A 17,719-nucleotide genomic window follows, 5' to 3' on the forward strand; every position below is an offset into this window, starting at 1 on the left:
GAGAGAGAGAGAGAGAGAGAGAGAGAGAGAGAGAGAGAGAGAGAGGGAGGCGCGGAGGGAGACAGAAGTGGAGAGGAGGGGCTCCGCGTTCTCGGTGACACACTGCATTCCTTTCGTGATTCGTGTCTCCAAGTCTGCACAAAATGACTAAGAAAACATGACAACTCCTATAATGAGCTTTTCACGCTCCTCACTGTCAAGCTCCTGACCCAACTTCAAGGAAAATTTGCTTGGTTTGAAAAACACAGCATGGCTCTACATCCAGGGAGTTTAGACTCTTTCCTCACCCATGAACGTTAAGTATCCTCTCGACAGCTGGGTGTTAGCGGTGCACACCCATTACGCCCGCACTAGAAATGTTGGGGTAGAGTATGGGTGTATGTTTCTGGGGCCAACCTGGGCTACCTAGAAAGATCCCCAACTTTTAAAAGAAAAAAATCTTCCTTAAAATTATTCCCATACCTAACCATTTGTCAGTTTCTATGAGGGCAAGGCTAGGAGACATTTCCCCCCAACCCTTTCCCTGGAAGGCCCTGTTAGAGAGGGCACAGAAGGGTTACTCTGGAATTTAGACTCCGCAAGTTCAAATTCCTGGTTAAGTCCTTGGACCCTGAGCACACTGCCTGGGACTGTGAGCCTTGATCTGGAGAGGGTACCAACACTTGTCCCATATGGAAGGAGTGCCAATGATGCCCTCCCGTACCCAGGCCACCACTCGAGGGCAGCCACTACTGTACCTCCCTATTCAGACAAGAGGATCTGTTTACGTTCCTACCACACGGGGCCTGGGAAATGGGCTTTGTAGATGCAATTGGGATAAAAAGAAAGGATCAGAGGAAATAACTACAGATTAGAGTGTTTACTCTTCAGAAGAATTAAAAGAAAAATAAACCCACAGTCCAGATGCAGAGCCCTCTCCCGGCATTCCCAGGCGCGCTGGGGCCCGAGAAACCACCACTGCCTTTCTTTGAACTTCTAGACTCTCTCAGGTCTCTCTGGAAAGGGCGTGCAAAGAGGAGAGTGTGTCGGGGAGAGGAGGCTTCTGGAAGGGTCAGGGACCACGGCATCCTTTCCCCTCTCTGCCACATCCTCGCTCTGCAGAGAGAACTCTGAAGGCAGCTGTAGGGGGAAATGAAGTCCCAAGGAACAAGCACAGCTGGAGGAGAGCCTGTGGAAGGAGATGGGACACCACCTCCACCCCTAGGCAGAGCAGACGCAGGGACGGCAGGAGTAAGCAGGGGACCTCCACCGGGACTCGCCTCAGTACAAGGCAGTTCCAGCCTCGGAGTCCAGGTTCTGCTGGCTATTTACAGCCTAAGGACTGGAGGGACACGCTCTGTTTTCTTATCTGTTAAACTGTGAAATGCGACCTCTGCCTCTTCAGGAACTCCTGCTCGGGGACACTGCCTTTGGGCACCACCTGAAATGCTCCAGAATTTGAAAGTTTCTTTTCTTAAAAAAAGAGATTTATTTATTTTGTGTGTGAGTGGTTCCTTTCTACATGTATGACAGAGCAGCGCGTATGTTCCTCGTGGCCAGAGAGGTCAGAAAAGGGCATGAGATCCCCTGAAACTGGAGTTATGGATGGTGGGAGCCACCACGTGGGTGTGAGGACTGAACCCAGATCCTCTGCAACAGCAAGAGCTCTCAGCTGACAAGTCACCTCTCCGGCGCCAGTTTATAATGCTGACAGGATACCACAGTGGAAAGTCCCGCATGTGATCCCACGCGAGGTGTCATGCGGCGGTCACTCTCCAAACACAGGCTCAAGTCCCGTAATCCTCACACTTAAGAGGCTAAGACAGAAGGAATGCCAGGAATTTGAGGCCAGCCTGGGCTACAGACACGATCCTATCACAAAACTCCAAATAAACAAAAGCAAAAGCAAAACAAAAAGAACTGCACTGGAAATATTGCCTTGGGGCTGGCGAGATGGTTCAGAGGTTAAGAGCACTGACTGTGCTTCCAGAGGACCGGGGTTCAATTCCCAGCACCCACGTGGCAGCTTACTGTAACTCCAGTTCCAGAAGATTAAAAAAAAAAATACCGTCTTCAGGTTAGACATATACAGAACATAAACTGACTGTGCTGAGACTTGTTCCCACCCCCAAGACGTCGCATTATGTGGTGTGCACTACACTTCAAACCTTCTCCAGCTAGGCACGCTCTGGAGAGTGCATGGAGCCTTCTTCATTGTTTGAGTTGTGTGCTATGAATAGGTATAATTTCTGATATCATAAAGGTATGGTCTTGCGCTGGTGGGATGGCTCAGCGTGTAAAGGCGCTTGCCGCAGAAGCCTGATGCCCTGAGGTCGGTCTGTGAAGCCCATGCCAAGGTGGACGAACCCAACTCCACGAAGCTGTCCTCTTACCTCTATGTGCGCGCTGTGCCATCAGCACCATCCCCGTTAATAACAAATAAAAGTAGTTTTTTTTAAAATATTTATTTATTATGTATACAATATTCTGTGTGTATGCCGGCAGGCCAGAAGAGGGCACCAGACCCCATTACAGATGGTTGTGAGCCACCATGTGGTTGCTGGGAATTGAACTCAGGACCTTTGGAAGAGGAGGCAATGCTCTTAACCTCTGAGCCATCTCTCCAGCCCCTAAAAGTAGTTTTTAAGTATTTTTTTTATCCGTGTGGTGTGCTTATGTGTATGAGCATTCACGCGCATGTGCGGATGGGTGTGCACGTGTGTATGCGTGTGAACTCGAATGTGTAGACCAGAAGTGGATGTCCTCCTGCAGGAATCTCCACCGTCTATGTTGAGGAGGGTCTCTCGTGTGGACTTTTTCCTTAGTTATGGCTTTCACTCATAAAATCTTTCTTTTTTATGTTTATTTGTTTTGGATCGGGCCTCACTATGTAGCCCTGGCTGGACCGAAACTGACCGTGTAGACCAGGCTATCTTCAAACTCACATTAATCAGCCTGCCTCTGCCACTGCCTTTCACTTGAAGTGCTGGGATTAAAGGTGTGTGTACCACACCTGACTTAGTGAATATAACTTCTTAATCGTATATGGACGTGGGGCTTGTGATCCCCAACTTAAGATTTGTTTCAACTTTATATACAATAAAAACCTCACTTTGAATTTTGACTCTCTGTGTTTTCCTTGGTGGGCAGTATGTGCTAGACTACCGCAGCGAACCACAGCTCCATAGGACAACCATCATAGGACACAGCCATCCTAGGACAGCCAGTGCTTTACACACGGTGTGGCTAAACTATGACGTCAACAACAGTAAGTGACTTACAAAGAGCTTATCTCGCACCCCACAGTCGCACTATTGGGTCCGTCTTTCTTGAACAGACCTCGAGACACACAGACAGTATCCTGCTTAGGCTTTTGTTTTTGTTCCAAGACAGGGTCTCCCGTAGCCCAGTCTAGCTCCAGACTCACAAGGCAGCAAAGATGACCTTGAACGTCGGAATCTCCTGCCTTCACCTCCCAAGTACTGGGATTACAAGAGTGCCCCACCATGCCCAGTTTAGGCGGTGCCAGGGACAAGGCGCAGGTCTTCGTGCATGCGAGGCAGGCGCTCTTCCAAGCTAGTCTCAGCCTTCGCTTTTGTTATTTGTTTTGTTTCTGTTTTTCTCTGTGTAACAGCCCCGTAACACCACACCCCGGCTCGGCCTTTGCTTGTGTTTTGTGATTGTTAATGACTTTAACAATTCTCCATAGGCTCGCCAGACATTCCGTGTGGTCCGTGTTTGTTGTTGGCTGGTTTGTGTGTGTGTGTGTGTGTGTGTGTGTGTGTGTGTGTACTGTCTGCATCTTTCACAGTCCCAACTGCTCAGCTCGTAGGATCCTCAGCAGTACTAGAAACCATCCATCAGGTGACGAGCTCGTAGCCACGTGCATCACAGAGAGCTCCTTTTCATCGCTCATCTAAGTTTTACTGGAAGAGAGACCCTCTTTCTTTTCCTTCCCCGCTCTTGTGACTACAGACAGCACAAAGTAGTTCTGCGTCCTTTTCCGTGTTTGCAACAGGTGGGGTCACGTGTACGCTTCTGGGTCAGCACCCTGGGGAGCTTTCCCCACACCGCTGTAGCAAGCTGTAGGCTGCTCATTCACTACTGTGCATTACAGCAGAGACCGCGTGAAGCCACAGGCCGCGAGTCTCCTGGGGAAAGCCTTCCAGGAATTTTCACTTGGGGATAATGTTCAGTTTGGGCCTGTTCTTGTTTGTGTTTGAGACAGGGTTTCTCTGTGTAGCCCTGGCTGTCCTAGAACTCACACTATAGACCAGGCTGGCCTCGAACTCAGAGATTCGCCTGCCTTTGCTTCCTGAGTGCTGGGATTAAAGGCGTGCACCACCATGGCCCACTTACTTTGGGCTTTTATGAATAGTGCAGCTATCAGCATTTTGCTTTTTAAAAAAAACAAAAAACAAATGCAGTTTAAATTCCTTAGGTAATCTACAAACTACACAAAGGAAAAGGTGCCTGGGGGAGTGGAGCACCTGGGGGAGTGGAGCACCTGGGGGAGTGGAGCACCTGGGGGAGTGGAGCACCTGGGGGAGTGGAGTGGTCGGATAGATTCTCTATCAATCAGCATCACACACACACACACACACACACACACACAGGTGGGGAGAGGGACAAACTGGCACCAATGTGACACAGTGGGACGACCCACATCCATGCAGCCTTCCCCACGAAAATGTTGAAGACAAATCCAGCAATGGGTAAGGGATGCAGACCGCAACAATTACAAGACAGCTGACCTAGAACTCAGAAGCGCAGCACAGCGACAAGACAAACGGAACAGCCAAGCAACGATGACAGAGCGAAGGAAAATGCAGAAACATGACATCTAAATTTAAAGCAGCCTCTAAAACCATTAATGAGGCAAGATGTAGAACTTTCAGCTACCTCTCCAGTACCGTTTCTCCCTGTACACTGCCATGACCCACCATGATGATAACAAACTGAACCTCTGAACTGGAAGACAGTCAATTAAATGTTTTCCTTTATAATAATAAAAAAAAACATTAATGAGGCCCAGGGACACAATTCAGTCGGTGGAGCTCCTGTCTGATACAAGGCCTGGATCAGACCCGCATTGTATAAACTGGTGGTGCACGCCTGTAACCTGTAATCCAAGCACTGGGGAGGTAAAGGCAGGAGGATCAATTCAAGGATATCTTCAGTTACAGAGTTTGAGGCCAGCCTGGGCTACACAGGAGCCAGTCTCAAAACAAAGCAGTATGTTACAGGGATGCAGAGGATCGCTATGACCTCAAGGCCACCTTAGACTGCACGGTGAATTCAAGACAAGCAGAACCATGTGACAAGACCCTGACTCGAAAGATGGGAGGAAGGAAAAGAAAAAAAATTACTGGGAGCTGGGTATGGTGACAACTACCTGTAATCTGAATGCTCAGAAGGCAGAGGCAGGAGGATGGAGACTTTGAAGCCTGCCAGGCTACGCAGTGAGATGGGATCTCAAAACAAAGAAGTAAATAAAGTTGGGTGTGGTGACATGCACCTTAAATCTCAGGAAGCCAAGGGAAAAGCAGACAGATCTTTGTGAGTTCCAGACCAGCCAAGGCAACTTAGGGAGACCCTGTCTGAAAAACAAACAAACAAACAAAAACCAACACACACACACACACACACACACATTAATGGGACAACTGGAAAATCCAAACATGGACTACATACTAGAAAAAAATCACTACATGTTATATCTAGAAAAAAGCCCATGGTATATCATTTCTCGGGTGTGAAGATATGGTTGCATATGGCTATGTCTGTACTGGGTAGCCTTCCATTCACCTGGGGCAAGCTAAAGTCATCTGAGAGGAAGAAACCTCAATTGGGGAAACGTCTCCATAAGATTCCGAGGCAGGCAAGCCTTTAGGGCAGCAATTCTCAACCTTTGGGCCTTGCATATCGGATATCTACATTATGATTCAAACCAGTGATAAAATAGCAACAAAATAATGCCATGGATGGGGGCTGTCTTAATTGGGGCTTCTACTGCTGTGAAGAGACACCATGACCATGGTAACTCTCATAAAGAAAACATTTAAGTGAGGTGGCAGCTTACAGTTTCAGAGGTTCAGTCCATTATCATCAGGGAGGGGCATGCGGTGTGCAGGCAGACATGGTGCTGGAGAGGCAGCTGAGAGTTCTATATATCGCAGGCAATAGGAAGTGGACTGAGACACCAGTGTGGCTTGAACATATATGAGATCTCAGAGCCCACCTCCACAGTGACACACTTCCTCCAACAAGGCCATACCTATGCCAACGAAGCCACCTCCATTTTCTCTCAAGCCCACCACAGAGTCACCACAATGTGAGGAACTGTATTAAGGGGTCACAGCATTAGGAAGGTTGAGAACCACTGCTTTGGGGCGTTTTCTTAATTAGTGACTGATCAGGACAGCCCAGGGTGGTGCCATCCCTGGGCTGGTGGTCTTGGTTCTATAAGAAAACAGGCTGGACAAGCCATGGGTAGCAGTCAGTCAGTAGCACTTCTCCAGCTCCTGCCTGCAGGTCCCTGCCCCGACTTCCTTTGATGATGAACAGTGCCGTGGAAGTGTAAGCCAAATAACCCCTTTCCTCGCCAGGCTGCTTTGGCCACGGTGTGTCATCACAGCTAATACTCACCGGAACTAAGACAAGGCCTTTGCAGTTGACAAGCGGCTAAGTATTTAGATATGAAATGTTAGATTTCCCATGACTTGAGAAAGAACATGTTGTCTTGAGAAAGAACATGTTGAAACATTTTCCCAGACAACCTCATGTCCTTAGGCCCCTCCCACAAGCTGCTGCATGAAGCCTGGGCCCATTCATTCACACGGAGCCAACCGTTTTGTATGTTTACCCTCGAATTCATTTGTCTGCATTTTCCTATGCATTTCAGACGGTGTCTTAGCTGTCAGCCGAGTTTCTGTTCCTGCCAGAGATCTCAGAGTGGCCTGCTTTGTTTGTTCCTTCTAACGCAATGAACTTTATAAATGTCACATAAAATGAAACTGGTGAACATCTGACCCTTGGTTTGGGGCAGGCGCATGTTTGTGTGTGCACATATGTGTGTATGGATACACATGTGTGCAGGCCAGAGATTCTTATTGCGTGTCTTGCTCAATAGCTTTTCTTCTGGGTCCTCTGCAAAAGCAGTCAGTACCTGCTTTTAACCAATGGGCCATCCCTCCCCCTCCGAAAATGAATTTAATTTCTCATCATCTTTGAACCTTCTACACAACAGTACACCATCTGAATCCCTTCAGGAGTGTTTAGCTCCAAGTTGAAATGAAATTTCCCTTTTTCTTTCTTTTTCTTTCTTTTTGGGGGGAGGTGCAGAGCTGGGAGCTGAACCCTGGTCCTCTCTTCTCACATGCTAACCATGTTCTCCACCACTGAATGCCCTCCCCACCCCCAGCATGTTCTAGTTGTAAAATCCGTATTTTCCCAACATTTAAAAGTAAGGGTTTCATTTCCTAACAAAGTTTGTGCCTGGTGAGTCTCACAATGCGTTTTTTACAAGAGCTCAAAACTTTTCCTTCTGGAGATTAGCCTCTTCCATTTAGACTTCCTACAATTTATATTAACCCAATGCCGTATGCACTTCATGACAATGGCATCATCTCACTAGTCTTTATTGTCTTTGGGGACACTTTGTGTGTTTGCTTTAATTTCTTCCAACTCAATAAATATCTACTAGACACCACTGTGTCTCAGGCACTGACCCCGCCCCGCCGTGCAGGAATTAAGAAGTGGGATACAGCTTTGAGGTTCAAGTATGTGTTTAGTATATGTAAGCCCTCGGACAGACTCCCAGAACACCCTGCTGAAAGAGAGGTGCTTCTAGGCTAGCAAGGGAGGAAGCAGCCACCCCAGGGCTGGGGAGGGTGGCAGCCTCAAGATTCAGAGGAACTTCTGGCTGAAGGCGACGGTCCAGCCTCAGGCACTCACGCTCAGATGTAAGCCAGCCACAGAGACAGACCCGCAGAAAGCCGCCAGCACAGGCTCTGAGCAAAGCAAGCACACTGGCTTTTAGGGACAGTCTGGGACAGCCTTGGGTTTAGCACTTCCCATTCCAGGGACAAAGATGTCCCCCAGGCACCCACAATGAGGGCCAAGAAAGTGAAATCACAGGGAGGAGAGTGTGGCAAATAAGGACCTGAGGGACACAGGGCCACCAAGGGTGGGATTCCCCATCTCCAATTTTGTAATTATATTTACTTTTTTTTTTTTTGTTTTTTTTTTTTTTTTTTTTTTTTTTACAGGTTTCTCTGTAGCTTTGGAGCCTGTCCTGGAACTAGCTCTTGTAGACCAGGCTGGCCTCGAACTCACAGAGATCCGCCTGCCTCTGCCTCCCGAGTGCTGGGATTAAAGGCGTGTGCCACCACCGCTTGGCTATTTTTTACATTTTATATTTACAGGTGACTTTCAGATATATACAGGCTTGCAGGGACACCAGGACCTGAGGTTGGGTGCCAAGCACCCATGGAAACGTCTGGCTGTGGAGTGATGGCTGCACCTGCAATCCAATGCTGGTATGAGGGGCAGGATGATCACATGTGTGCCTGGTGCCCACGAGGCCAGAAGAGGGCACTGGATGCCCTGGAAACCGGAGCCACAGATGGTAGTGAGCCGCTGGACACAGGTGCTGGGAATCACACCTGGGTGTCGAGTGAGAGCAGTGAGTGTGTTTAACTGTGCTGAGCCATCTGGACTGAGGGCACCGAGGACCGAATTTTATCATATTTGAGTCCATTGATATTCATGGGTTTTCTATTAGCAAGAAAACCACAGTAGCTTAGTGCCTGATAGCGTACCGGACATGTATCTCAGGCATCTATAATCTGACTTACGTGCAACTCCCCTGTACAAGGTGGCGTGTTCTTGTTCTCACCTGACAGAAGAACCAGAGCCTGGGGCCACACAGTTGGTCAATGAATTCTGGCCTCAAGGATTCTGTGCCTCTAATAAATAGTTCAAAGGACTGAGAGGGAAAGCCTGCTCAGTCCGCAAGACAGTACCACACCAATTATCCTTCTAAACGCCTTGTGGACACCAAAATCCGGCTTAGAGTTTTCCCTGTAGGGAACAGTGTGGCTTGAACCAGAAAGGTCCCGGAAGCTCCTATGTTACATAAAGTCTTGTTTGCCAAATGGATAGGCTCTGGGGAGTTGACTGGACTCTGAGATCTCAAACCTCATCAATGGATGGATGGATGGTTGCTGAACCCACCACACGGGAAGTAGAGCCTCACTAAAGGCAGTGGGTGTGGGGGTGGAGAGAGGTTAAGAGTTGCTCCCTGACCGGTTCCTCTTTCTGCTTCTCAAGCCACCATGAGGCGGGTAGCTCTCTGCCACGTCCCTTCACCATGATTTTTGACCTTGCCTCAGGCTCAAAGCAACTTAGACCAAGTGACCACAGACTGGTCCCAGAAACAGGGGACCAAAGTAATTTTCTCTTCCTCTTTAAGTTGTCTGTACCGGGTATTTTACCACAGCAAGGAAGAAACTAACACAACTCTCAGCCCATCACGGACGGACCGGACGCAACCCGCTACAGCTCTTGGGGCGCTTCCCAAGAAGCTCAAGAGGTGCCGTCCGTCCGCTATTCTTAGGTTTACAGTCTCGGGTCCTCTGGAATAATGTTCTTAACCACTGAGCCATCTCTTCAGCTTTGAGGGTCTGTACTCTAAGGGTGCAAAGCCAAGGGCCCCAGGAGAGGACAGAGTGGTCCTGAAGACTAAATGTAGAAAGAAAGCAACCATGGGTGCTCCAGCTGGGGCCACGAGGAGCTGGCTGAAGAACGCAGCCCAGTCTACTTGCTAGGGTGTTGGAGCTGACTGTCCCCCGCATTTCCAGGACCACAGATACCACAATGCAGCCCCTTCTAGCCTACCGAGGAGTAACCAGAATCCTAGAATCTGCAGAGCTCAGGGTGACTTCCAAGAGCTATGTCAGTGGCCCACCCCACCCCGCTTTATAGGACTCCATCATGGGAAAGGGGGCCCTCCTCATCTCACGAAGGGCTAAACAGGAAGACATTTCCTGCCAGTGATATGCCCCCCAAGTCCAGGGGAGCCCCCATGAGCCATGCAGGATGGGGGTGGTTAGACTCAAAGGAAGAAAAAGTTTTAGTCATCTTGATCTCATCACCCTACAGGCTCGGGAAACACGAATGAATGAATGAATAAATGAATGAATGAATGAATGAATGAATGAAATGAACATGTGAAATCCTGACTTTCGAGGAGCTGAGGTGCCTGGCTGGAGCACCTTCAGGCATTTGGCACTTCTTATCAATACCTCCTTGGGGAGGAACATCTCAGGGACTCCAAGGACAGGGAGAGGGAACTTAGTCTCTGCCTCCGTGGCCCATGGAGATGTGTGAGGACCACCTGACAATAGAGGGCTGTCCACCCACTCCTTTCTTCACTGTCCCTCTCAAGAGGACACACAGGTAGGTGTTACGTTTGAATACGACAGCTCCGTCCCCAGGGCGATGTTCGGAGATTGGATGGACCCTTCCAATGGGGTTGAAACGTAAGGGCATTATTGGGCAACTAGGAACTGGAGCCGGTTGGAGGAAGTAGGTCACTGGGACCTACTGCCTTCGAAGGGTGTACCTTGCTTGTCCTTGGTGCCTCGCCACCTTCCTGGCTGGCATAAGCTGAGCAGCCTTCCTCTGTGACCGCGACCCTTTGTTATGCTTCCGCCTCTCACAGGCTTAAGGGCAATGGAATCAGCTGACTTCGGGCTGAAGTCTTCTTAGCAGCTCAGAGCCAAAATAATTTACGGCTCTTCCCTAAGTTGTTTAGATGAAGGCACTGAGTCATAGTGACAAGCTAGCTAACATACATACAGCGGTGGTATCCTAAGCCTAGCGCTCCGGGGCAATTTTCCTGCCTTCAGTCTGGTACTGCAAGGTCTAGGCGCTTGCTCGCTCTTGCCTCACCTGCGTCCAGCTCCATTTCCCACTTTCTAGGGGTGAGGTCTTGACAAATCACTGAACAGCTTTAACTCTGGCTCCCAGGGTAAGGTCTTCCCAGGGTTAGGAGCTCTGAGCAGCCATCACCATAGAAACAACCGCGTTTATTGTGGTCACTTCGCCCCCTCCCGATGTTCACACTAGTGATGGATTCAAATGGAGAACCCGAGAAGTTCAAGGCTTCTCCATTCTATCCCGCAGTCACGCCAACTTGTGGGCATCGGACTTGGGAACAAACCCAGGCTTCCTACCCATTTCACACACCTTGCCCTTGCCCAGGTGAACTCCGGCTCGAACACTGTGCAAAGCACAGTGGCCTTGGCAGCTTGCTAAAGCCAGGAAGGCAGAGTTTCACGGGGAAGGATGGTCTCAGTCTGGCTCTGGCCGGACATGCAGAGGTTTGCCTAGTGACTCTGGTGGCAATGACAAGCACCCAATACCTCTCAGACGGAAAGCCAGTTACCTCTGAGTGCCACAGGAGGACTTTCCAAGGCCTCCTGATGGCTCCACCTGGACAGCAGATCCCCTCCTCCAATCCGGAGCTCATTCTTGTTCTAAGAAACCTTCAGCACTTGGAGTCCCACGGTCAGCCTGCAAGTGGGGTCTTCATCGGGCCGTCCAGGCACCCGGCCAGTTCTCCTTCAGGAACTAGGAAGCCTCCACATGATACTCAGTCACACCTGCCCCCTTCCTCTCTTTGACCCTCCCTGCTCCTCCTTGGACCACAGCCTCCTGTTTCTACTCACCAAGCATCCCCGAGCCCAGCTTTTCACTTACTAGATGTGTCCAAAATAAACCACCAGACTCCTCTTAAGACTCCATTTTCTACTCTGCAAAATGGGTCCAATGACACCTACCTCAGCATTAAACGAGAAACTGGACGCTAAGCACGTACCGGGGCCTCCAGGCTGAGAACGGCACTCACTGCCGGAGCCTTCACCCCACACCCATGGCTCAACCGCTGTCATTCTCCTGACAGATTTAATTTTCTCTAAGGACGCATCTCAACTCTGCTAAAGCCCTCAGCTTGGTGCTGTGTCCATGGAGAGTGGACCAGCACTGCGGCAGGGCCATGCTTTATGGGATCCCTGAGGAAGTAGAGATGAGCCCGCAGGCCCTGCACCAGCCTTCCAGACGAGGGACCCATGGAAGTTGAACGCTCCTGCCCTAACCCTGCGCACTTCCAGGATTTGGCTGGACGTGTTGTATGCATTGACAGGGAAGCTGTGTGATGTCACCCTCCTGTTCAGGTGCTTCGGTGGCGGCTCCTCATCCCCAACTGCCCTAGCCCAGGCCAGGCTGGGATGGGTAATCCAGAGAATGCAACAGCCCAGGCTGTGGCTATTCCGTGTGTAGGACACAGCCTGAGCGAGCAGGAAGGGACAGAAGCAGAGACCAGGAATCACAGGAACACTGTAGGCCTCCTTTTCCTCCCTGACTGGGCCCCTCATCAGGCACCTCCACCCCCCTGTCAAAAGCTCCCTGGGGGAAAAGACCGAGTCAGCATTCTCTGGCCCAGCTCTTTCCCAGGGCCTGGCTTTAAAATCCAGTCTAGGGCTCTTGGAATGGCCATTCTTTCCCTCCTCCCTAGGATCCTGTGGTCCTGTACTCTTTACAGAGGAGAAGACCCAGAGGTGAGAGACAGGCCGCACATGCCTGCTTCCTTCCTGTCTGCCCAGGCTCCAGGTCCAGGCTGGATGGGAGGCAGGTCTTCTCTGTGACTGTGGCTCACCCAGACCCTTCTTTTCCCCCTTAGCAGATGCCCACAGCACACCAGGCCATGGTGAAGGCCTCAGATGTTCCCGGGGTCCCTGGTCCTAGCCCAAAGTGCAGATGCTGTCCCAACCCTTTCCACGGACCCCAGCCCCCAATTAAATAAAAGGAAATGTGGAGGCAGCACCCAGTACATTTTTTTCTTTAACTTCTGAAAATTCTCTCGGGGATTTTCTGAGTACCACCTATGTTCAGCTTCTTCTCAAGAGGGACCTGTTTGACCTCACTTTTCAGTTACTTCTTGAGAAAAGGAGAGCGCGGAAAGGAGAAGGGTATAGTATGGGGGGCTTGTGTGATTGGTTTCTGCGGGTTGTGATTTTGCATCTTTAGAAACTCTTTTGCAGCTCTGGAGAAGTGCCAGTTTGGCCAGAATTGCTCACACCAAGTGAGAGCCCGAACACACACACAGGCGCGCGCACACACGGCCGCACACGGACACAAAACTGTCCCACTGGGTGCAGGAGTCTTACACCACAAGCCGTCCTTGAAGACCAAGAAAGAAAATGTAAAGACCCTGCCAGACGCTGCCCAGGAGGCTGACCCCTCACGTACAGAGTGTGAAACAATGCGCCTCTGGCTTTCCGGCTGCATCCCATCATACCCGGACCAGCACGGGGGCGGACGCAGGGGTCCGGGTGGCCCGGACGCGAGTCGCCAGTCCTCTATCTCCCTCCCTCTCCCTCCCAGGCCGCAATGCCCAGGATCCCCTCCCCCGCCGCCTGCCACATCTGGTTCCACTCAGGTCCTCCCCCACCTCCAGGCGCGCTCCTCCTCCCTTCTTCGCTTCCAGAAAAGCGGAGACGATTTTTAAAAACCCAGTCACACACACACACACACACACACACACACACACACACCCCACACACACACACACACACACACACACTTTTCTCCAGAAAATAAGGGAGTAAGGGGGAAAAAAAGAGAGAGAGGGAAAAGTCAAGAGGCCCCGCTCTCCCTTGGGTTGGCCCCCGAAGTTGGCCAAGTTGGCAGCGCCTTACCCGGGAGGGCGGCGGGGGCGGTGGCGGCGTCCCCCGGGTGGCCGAGATGCAGTGCCCCGAGAAGCAAGAAGCAGCGCAGCAGGTGACGAGGCCAGGGCGAGAGGGCAGGTCGGATGGGTCCCATCCCTGCGGCGCTCGGAAGACGCGAGAACCGAGGGCGCACGGCCCGGCGGCGGCGCGCGGTGGCAGCCCTGATGCTGGGCTCTGATGACCGCCGGCGAGGGGCTCGCGTCCTCCTCCGGGTTGGGACGATGTGATGCCTCCCGGAGAGGAGGAGGGAGGAGGCAGGCCCCGCGGAGGGAGGGCGGAGGGAGGAGCGCCGAACCCGGGAGGAGGGTTTGAGGGGCAGAGGGGAAGGGAAGCGGGCAGCGTGGGAGGAGAAGGAGGAGGTGCGGGGGCGCGGGGCTCCGGACCGGGCCGTAGGGAGCGCGAGGGATCGGAGGGGGATGAACAGGAGAGGAGGGTCAGCGTGGTCCAGAAGGACCATCCCCAACGTGCGCTCTTTTATCTTCCTCCACTCTGCTTCTTAATTCCTTCCCGCCTCGTCTTCCCTCTCTTTTCTGCCCGGGCCTGGAGCCCCAGACGCTGCGTCACAGCTGCTCCTGCTGGCGCGGGCTGCGAAGCAACTGCAAAACTTTCCGCAGAACTTCACCGCGTGGCGAGACCTGGACTGCTGCGTGGCCTGGCCAACCGAGGGCTGAGGCGTGCGACTGACTCAGGTGGCGAGACCTGGGTCTCCAGCACCCGCTCCATCCTGCCTCTTTTGCCTGTTTTTAGCCGCTAAGCTCTTTTCTTTCCTAAGAGGACCCCCTCCCCTGGTCTGGTGGGGAAGAGGAGGAGCCCAGAACTCCGCCACCCTCGCAGAGACTGGGGGAGGGGAGGGCTCCCGTTGCCTGTGAGCAGCGCAAACTATTCTTAATCATCTTGTTTCTGCATGTGTGTGACTCCTCTGTCAGTGTTCACAGCACAAAGTGTGTAAGTGTGTAACACTTTAGTTAATTGCCCCCCACCCCGCGCGCGCGCATCCAGAGACCTGCGACAAAAACAGCCCACTGGATGTCCCAGAAGACCTACATCATTCCCACCAGCTGGGGTGCTGGCCGGTAGCACAGAACAAAACGGAAATTTCGCGAAGACAATCAGTCCAGTTACTTAGTATTATGCAACGGGTCAGATGGCAACGCAGAGCACTGGACTCAGAGTCTGAATTTTGGAAGACAGTGCATACCTGATTTCCCAAACAGCTTCGGAAGGGTCGCTTGGGGCAGGGCTGAGACAGCACAAAGACACACCTCCTCCTATCACAAGTGATCAAAACACTGTAAAACTGTAATACGTTTTATTGTTTCCTGGAGCTTTTTGGAAACACCAAATGTGACTTTTCATTGGCTCCTGCTGTGGGTATTCCTTTCCTATCACTGTAATAAGGCTCTGCTCCTTGGCCCTTCCAAGTTCTGGCAGCTCAGATTCTTGGCTTACTATAGCCCACTGATTGTGGGGGCCCGAAAAAGGAGCACCTGCGGGCCCCTGGGGAGGTTCCACTGCCACACAGCCCTTACAGTCAGCCAAGGGAAGGAAGCCCCTTGCTCCAAGCAACTGCCCCCTGGGGCCTACCTTCTTGGTACCACATGTCTTGGGGCTCCTATACACACCTAGCCCCATGCTGGGGCTGCCTTCTCTAGATAGCTCCTCTCCTTACAAATCTTGTCACCTTTGTGGGCTATGAGAATCTGCCAACTATAGCTAAGCTGTGTCGCCCTAACTGAACAGCCTAATCACGGGAATCTTCTGGAACAGAACTGGATCCCTCTCCCACCAGTCAGAGGACATTTTGGTACTGCTCAGTTAGCAGAGCACAAGCCAACACCCTTGTAACAGGGCCCCAGGTCTTAGCACAACTGACTCCATGATGGAATGCCATTTGGGCAGCACCACCTGCCACAAATGATAACAAAAACCTAATCCATCAAAGTCCATAGTTCTGGGAAAGTCTCTAGATGTACTAACCTTTTTGTTGGCTTCCCTAGTTCTGCTTCTGGATAGCTGTTCTTGTTAACTGAAGTATGTCAACCTAGGACATGGTTTTTGTGCTTAAAAGCTCACCCAGAGAAAGGCCGGGGATTATAATGGGATCCCAAATATCCAGTGTAGTCACGGGCTAGCTTTAGCCCATGGCCGCGAGAAGTCTTCTCTGGTGCGTACCCCACATCAAGAGTGTGACATGGCTCTATCAAGTTGCCAGCCAGCACAGGACCCACTGTGTGTAAACATGAGAGGCACCATTAGTCCTCTGTTGTCCCCTCACCAAGCATCGCCCTGTGCCAACTGCTGGGAAAACAAAGACATGCTCACAGTTGCAGCCTTGTGAGGTTCATTTGATGGAAAAATAAAAACTAAACTTTCTGCCATATTCCCGGCTGAGGAGAGTGCTGGGGGGGGCGGGGGGCCAAGAAGCCAGCAAGTGCAACACACTAGCAGAGTCTCGTTCAAGTCTGTTCTAGTCAGGGCTGTTTCCTGTATGCTGCTAACTGGTCATATCTGCCATGTCTGTGACTACCTGGCTTCGATTCTTGGCAGAGAGCACAATCAAAACTGGAAATTGTCCCACACTGACTTCTGGACCAGTCCTCCATGGCTTAAAGACCCTGTGAAGCCAACTGTGGTGGTACATAGCTATAATTCAAGCATCTGGGAAGGAAGCTGAGGCAGGAGGATTGCTTAGAGTTCAAGGTCAACCTAGACTACATAGTTTCAGGCCACCTGGGCTAGACTGTGAAACATTGTCTCCAAACAAAAAAATGGCCAACCCAGGGTCTAGAACTCATCCTAGGCTGAGAGGGGGCCTCGCACTACCACGCTCCTACATCAAGACAGGCAGTAAAGACGGCTGAGTATAGAAGTTTCCAAGGCTACCCAGCCTGGCATATACAAGAGCAAACAACATAAAAAGGTATCCTGTCTTAAACGTGGAAGGTGACTGTCCTATGACCTCCACATGCTACAGTATAGCATGCTTTGGCAGCTATGTGTGTGCACACGTGCGCACACACAGACACATACATACACAGACACATACATACACATGCACAACACACACAGACACACACAAAGAGAAAACAAAAGGATCTTGGGGCGCAGCTGTCAACAGAATATGATCACAGGCTGTCAGGAGTGCTGAGATTTGAGCCACTCAGCATCCAGACTTTTGTCTTCTAATAAAAAGCACCAGATCGGGGGCTGGAGAGATGGCTCAGTGGTTAAGAGCACCGCCTGCTCTTCCAGAGGTCCTGAGTTCAATTCCCAGCAACCACATGGTGGCTCACAACCATCTGTAATGAGATCTGTGCCCTCTTCTGGCTTGCAGGCAGAGTACTGAGAATACTGTATACATAATAAATAAATAAATAAATAAATAAATAAATAAGCACCAGATCTGTGCCGGTGGCCCACTCATCATACCATGTAGAGGTGGGACAGTTCCCAACTAACAGCCTGTTACATGCCAAGTTCCTAGCTAGATGCCTGGCACATAGAGGGTCTCCTTCTGGATCTGGGGACTTGATACTGATATATCTTCAAATGTTTAATAAATTCACACTAATCTACCTACTGTCTATGTGGAGTATCTTAGCATCGAGCCCCCGATCAGAAGGTCTGCTGTGGTGAAGTGGGTATTGGGAATCGGCTCCTCAGACTCTCGCAGTGCCCTTCAAACGTTGGCTAATTCAGGCACAATGGGCACGGCCAGGTGGTTTCATTAGAGCAGTCGGATGGGAGGAGCCCAAACTGGAGCCAAGGACAGGAAGAAGAGTTCACGGTCCTCCATTCACAGCTTTGGGGACCCCCAGTGGTTCTGCTCCCTGAGCTCACGGTGACCGGTCAAAGGGGCCATGATTCCTACCAGTATTTAGACTTAAGACATTTACATTTCAGGACGGCACAACCCTGAGTCTGTGCAGCCGCTCAGGAAATAGAAT

General features: G+C 51.0%; 1 protein-coding gene across 2 annotated transcripts in view; it reads right to left on the reverse strand.

Annotated features, from left to right (window-relative positions):
• Mrc2 (mannose receptor C-type 2) overlaps positions 1-14,480 on the reverse strand; it is a 55,946-nt gene extending 41,466 nt beyond the window's left edge. For both annotated transcript variants that reach the window (XM_050120432.1, XM_050120431.1), the window contains exon 1: positions 13,743-14,480. In XM_050120432.1, coding sequence (XP_049976389.1) covers positions 13,743-14,229 — 487 coding nt within the window. In that variant the 5' untranslated portion in view covers positions 14,230-14,480. The remainder of the gene's footprint in view (positions 1-13,742) is intronic.
• Positions 14,481-17,719: the final 3,239 nt, after the last annotated feature.

This window comes from Alexandromys fortis, unplaced genomic scaffold (genome assembly GCF_014885135.2).
Source record: "Alexandromys fortis isolate MF-2015 unplaced genomic scaffold, M_Fortis_MF-2015_v1.1 scaffold_174, whole genome shotgun sequence".
Lineage (NCBI taxonomy): Eukaryota > Metazoa > Chordata > Mammalia > Rodentia > Cricetidae > Alexandromys > Alexandromys fortis.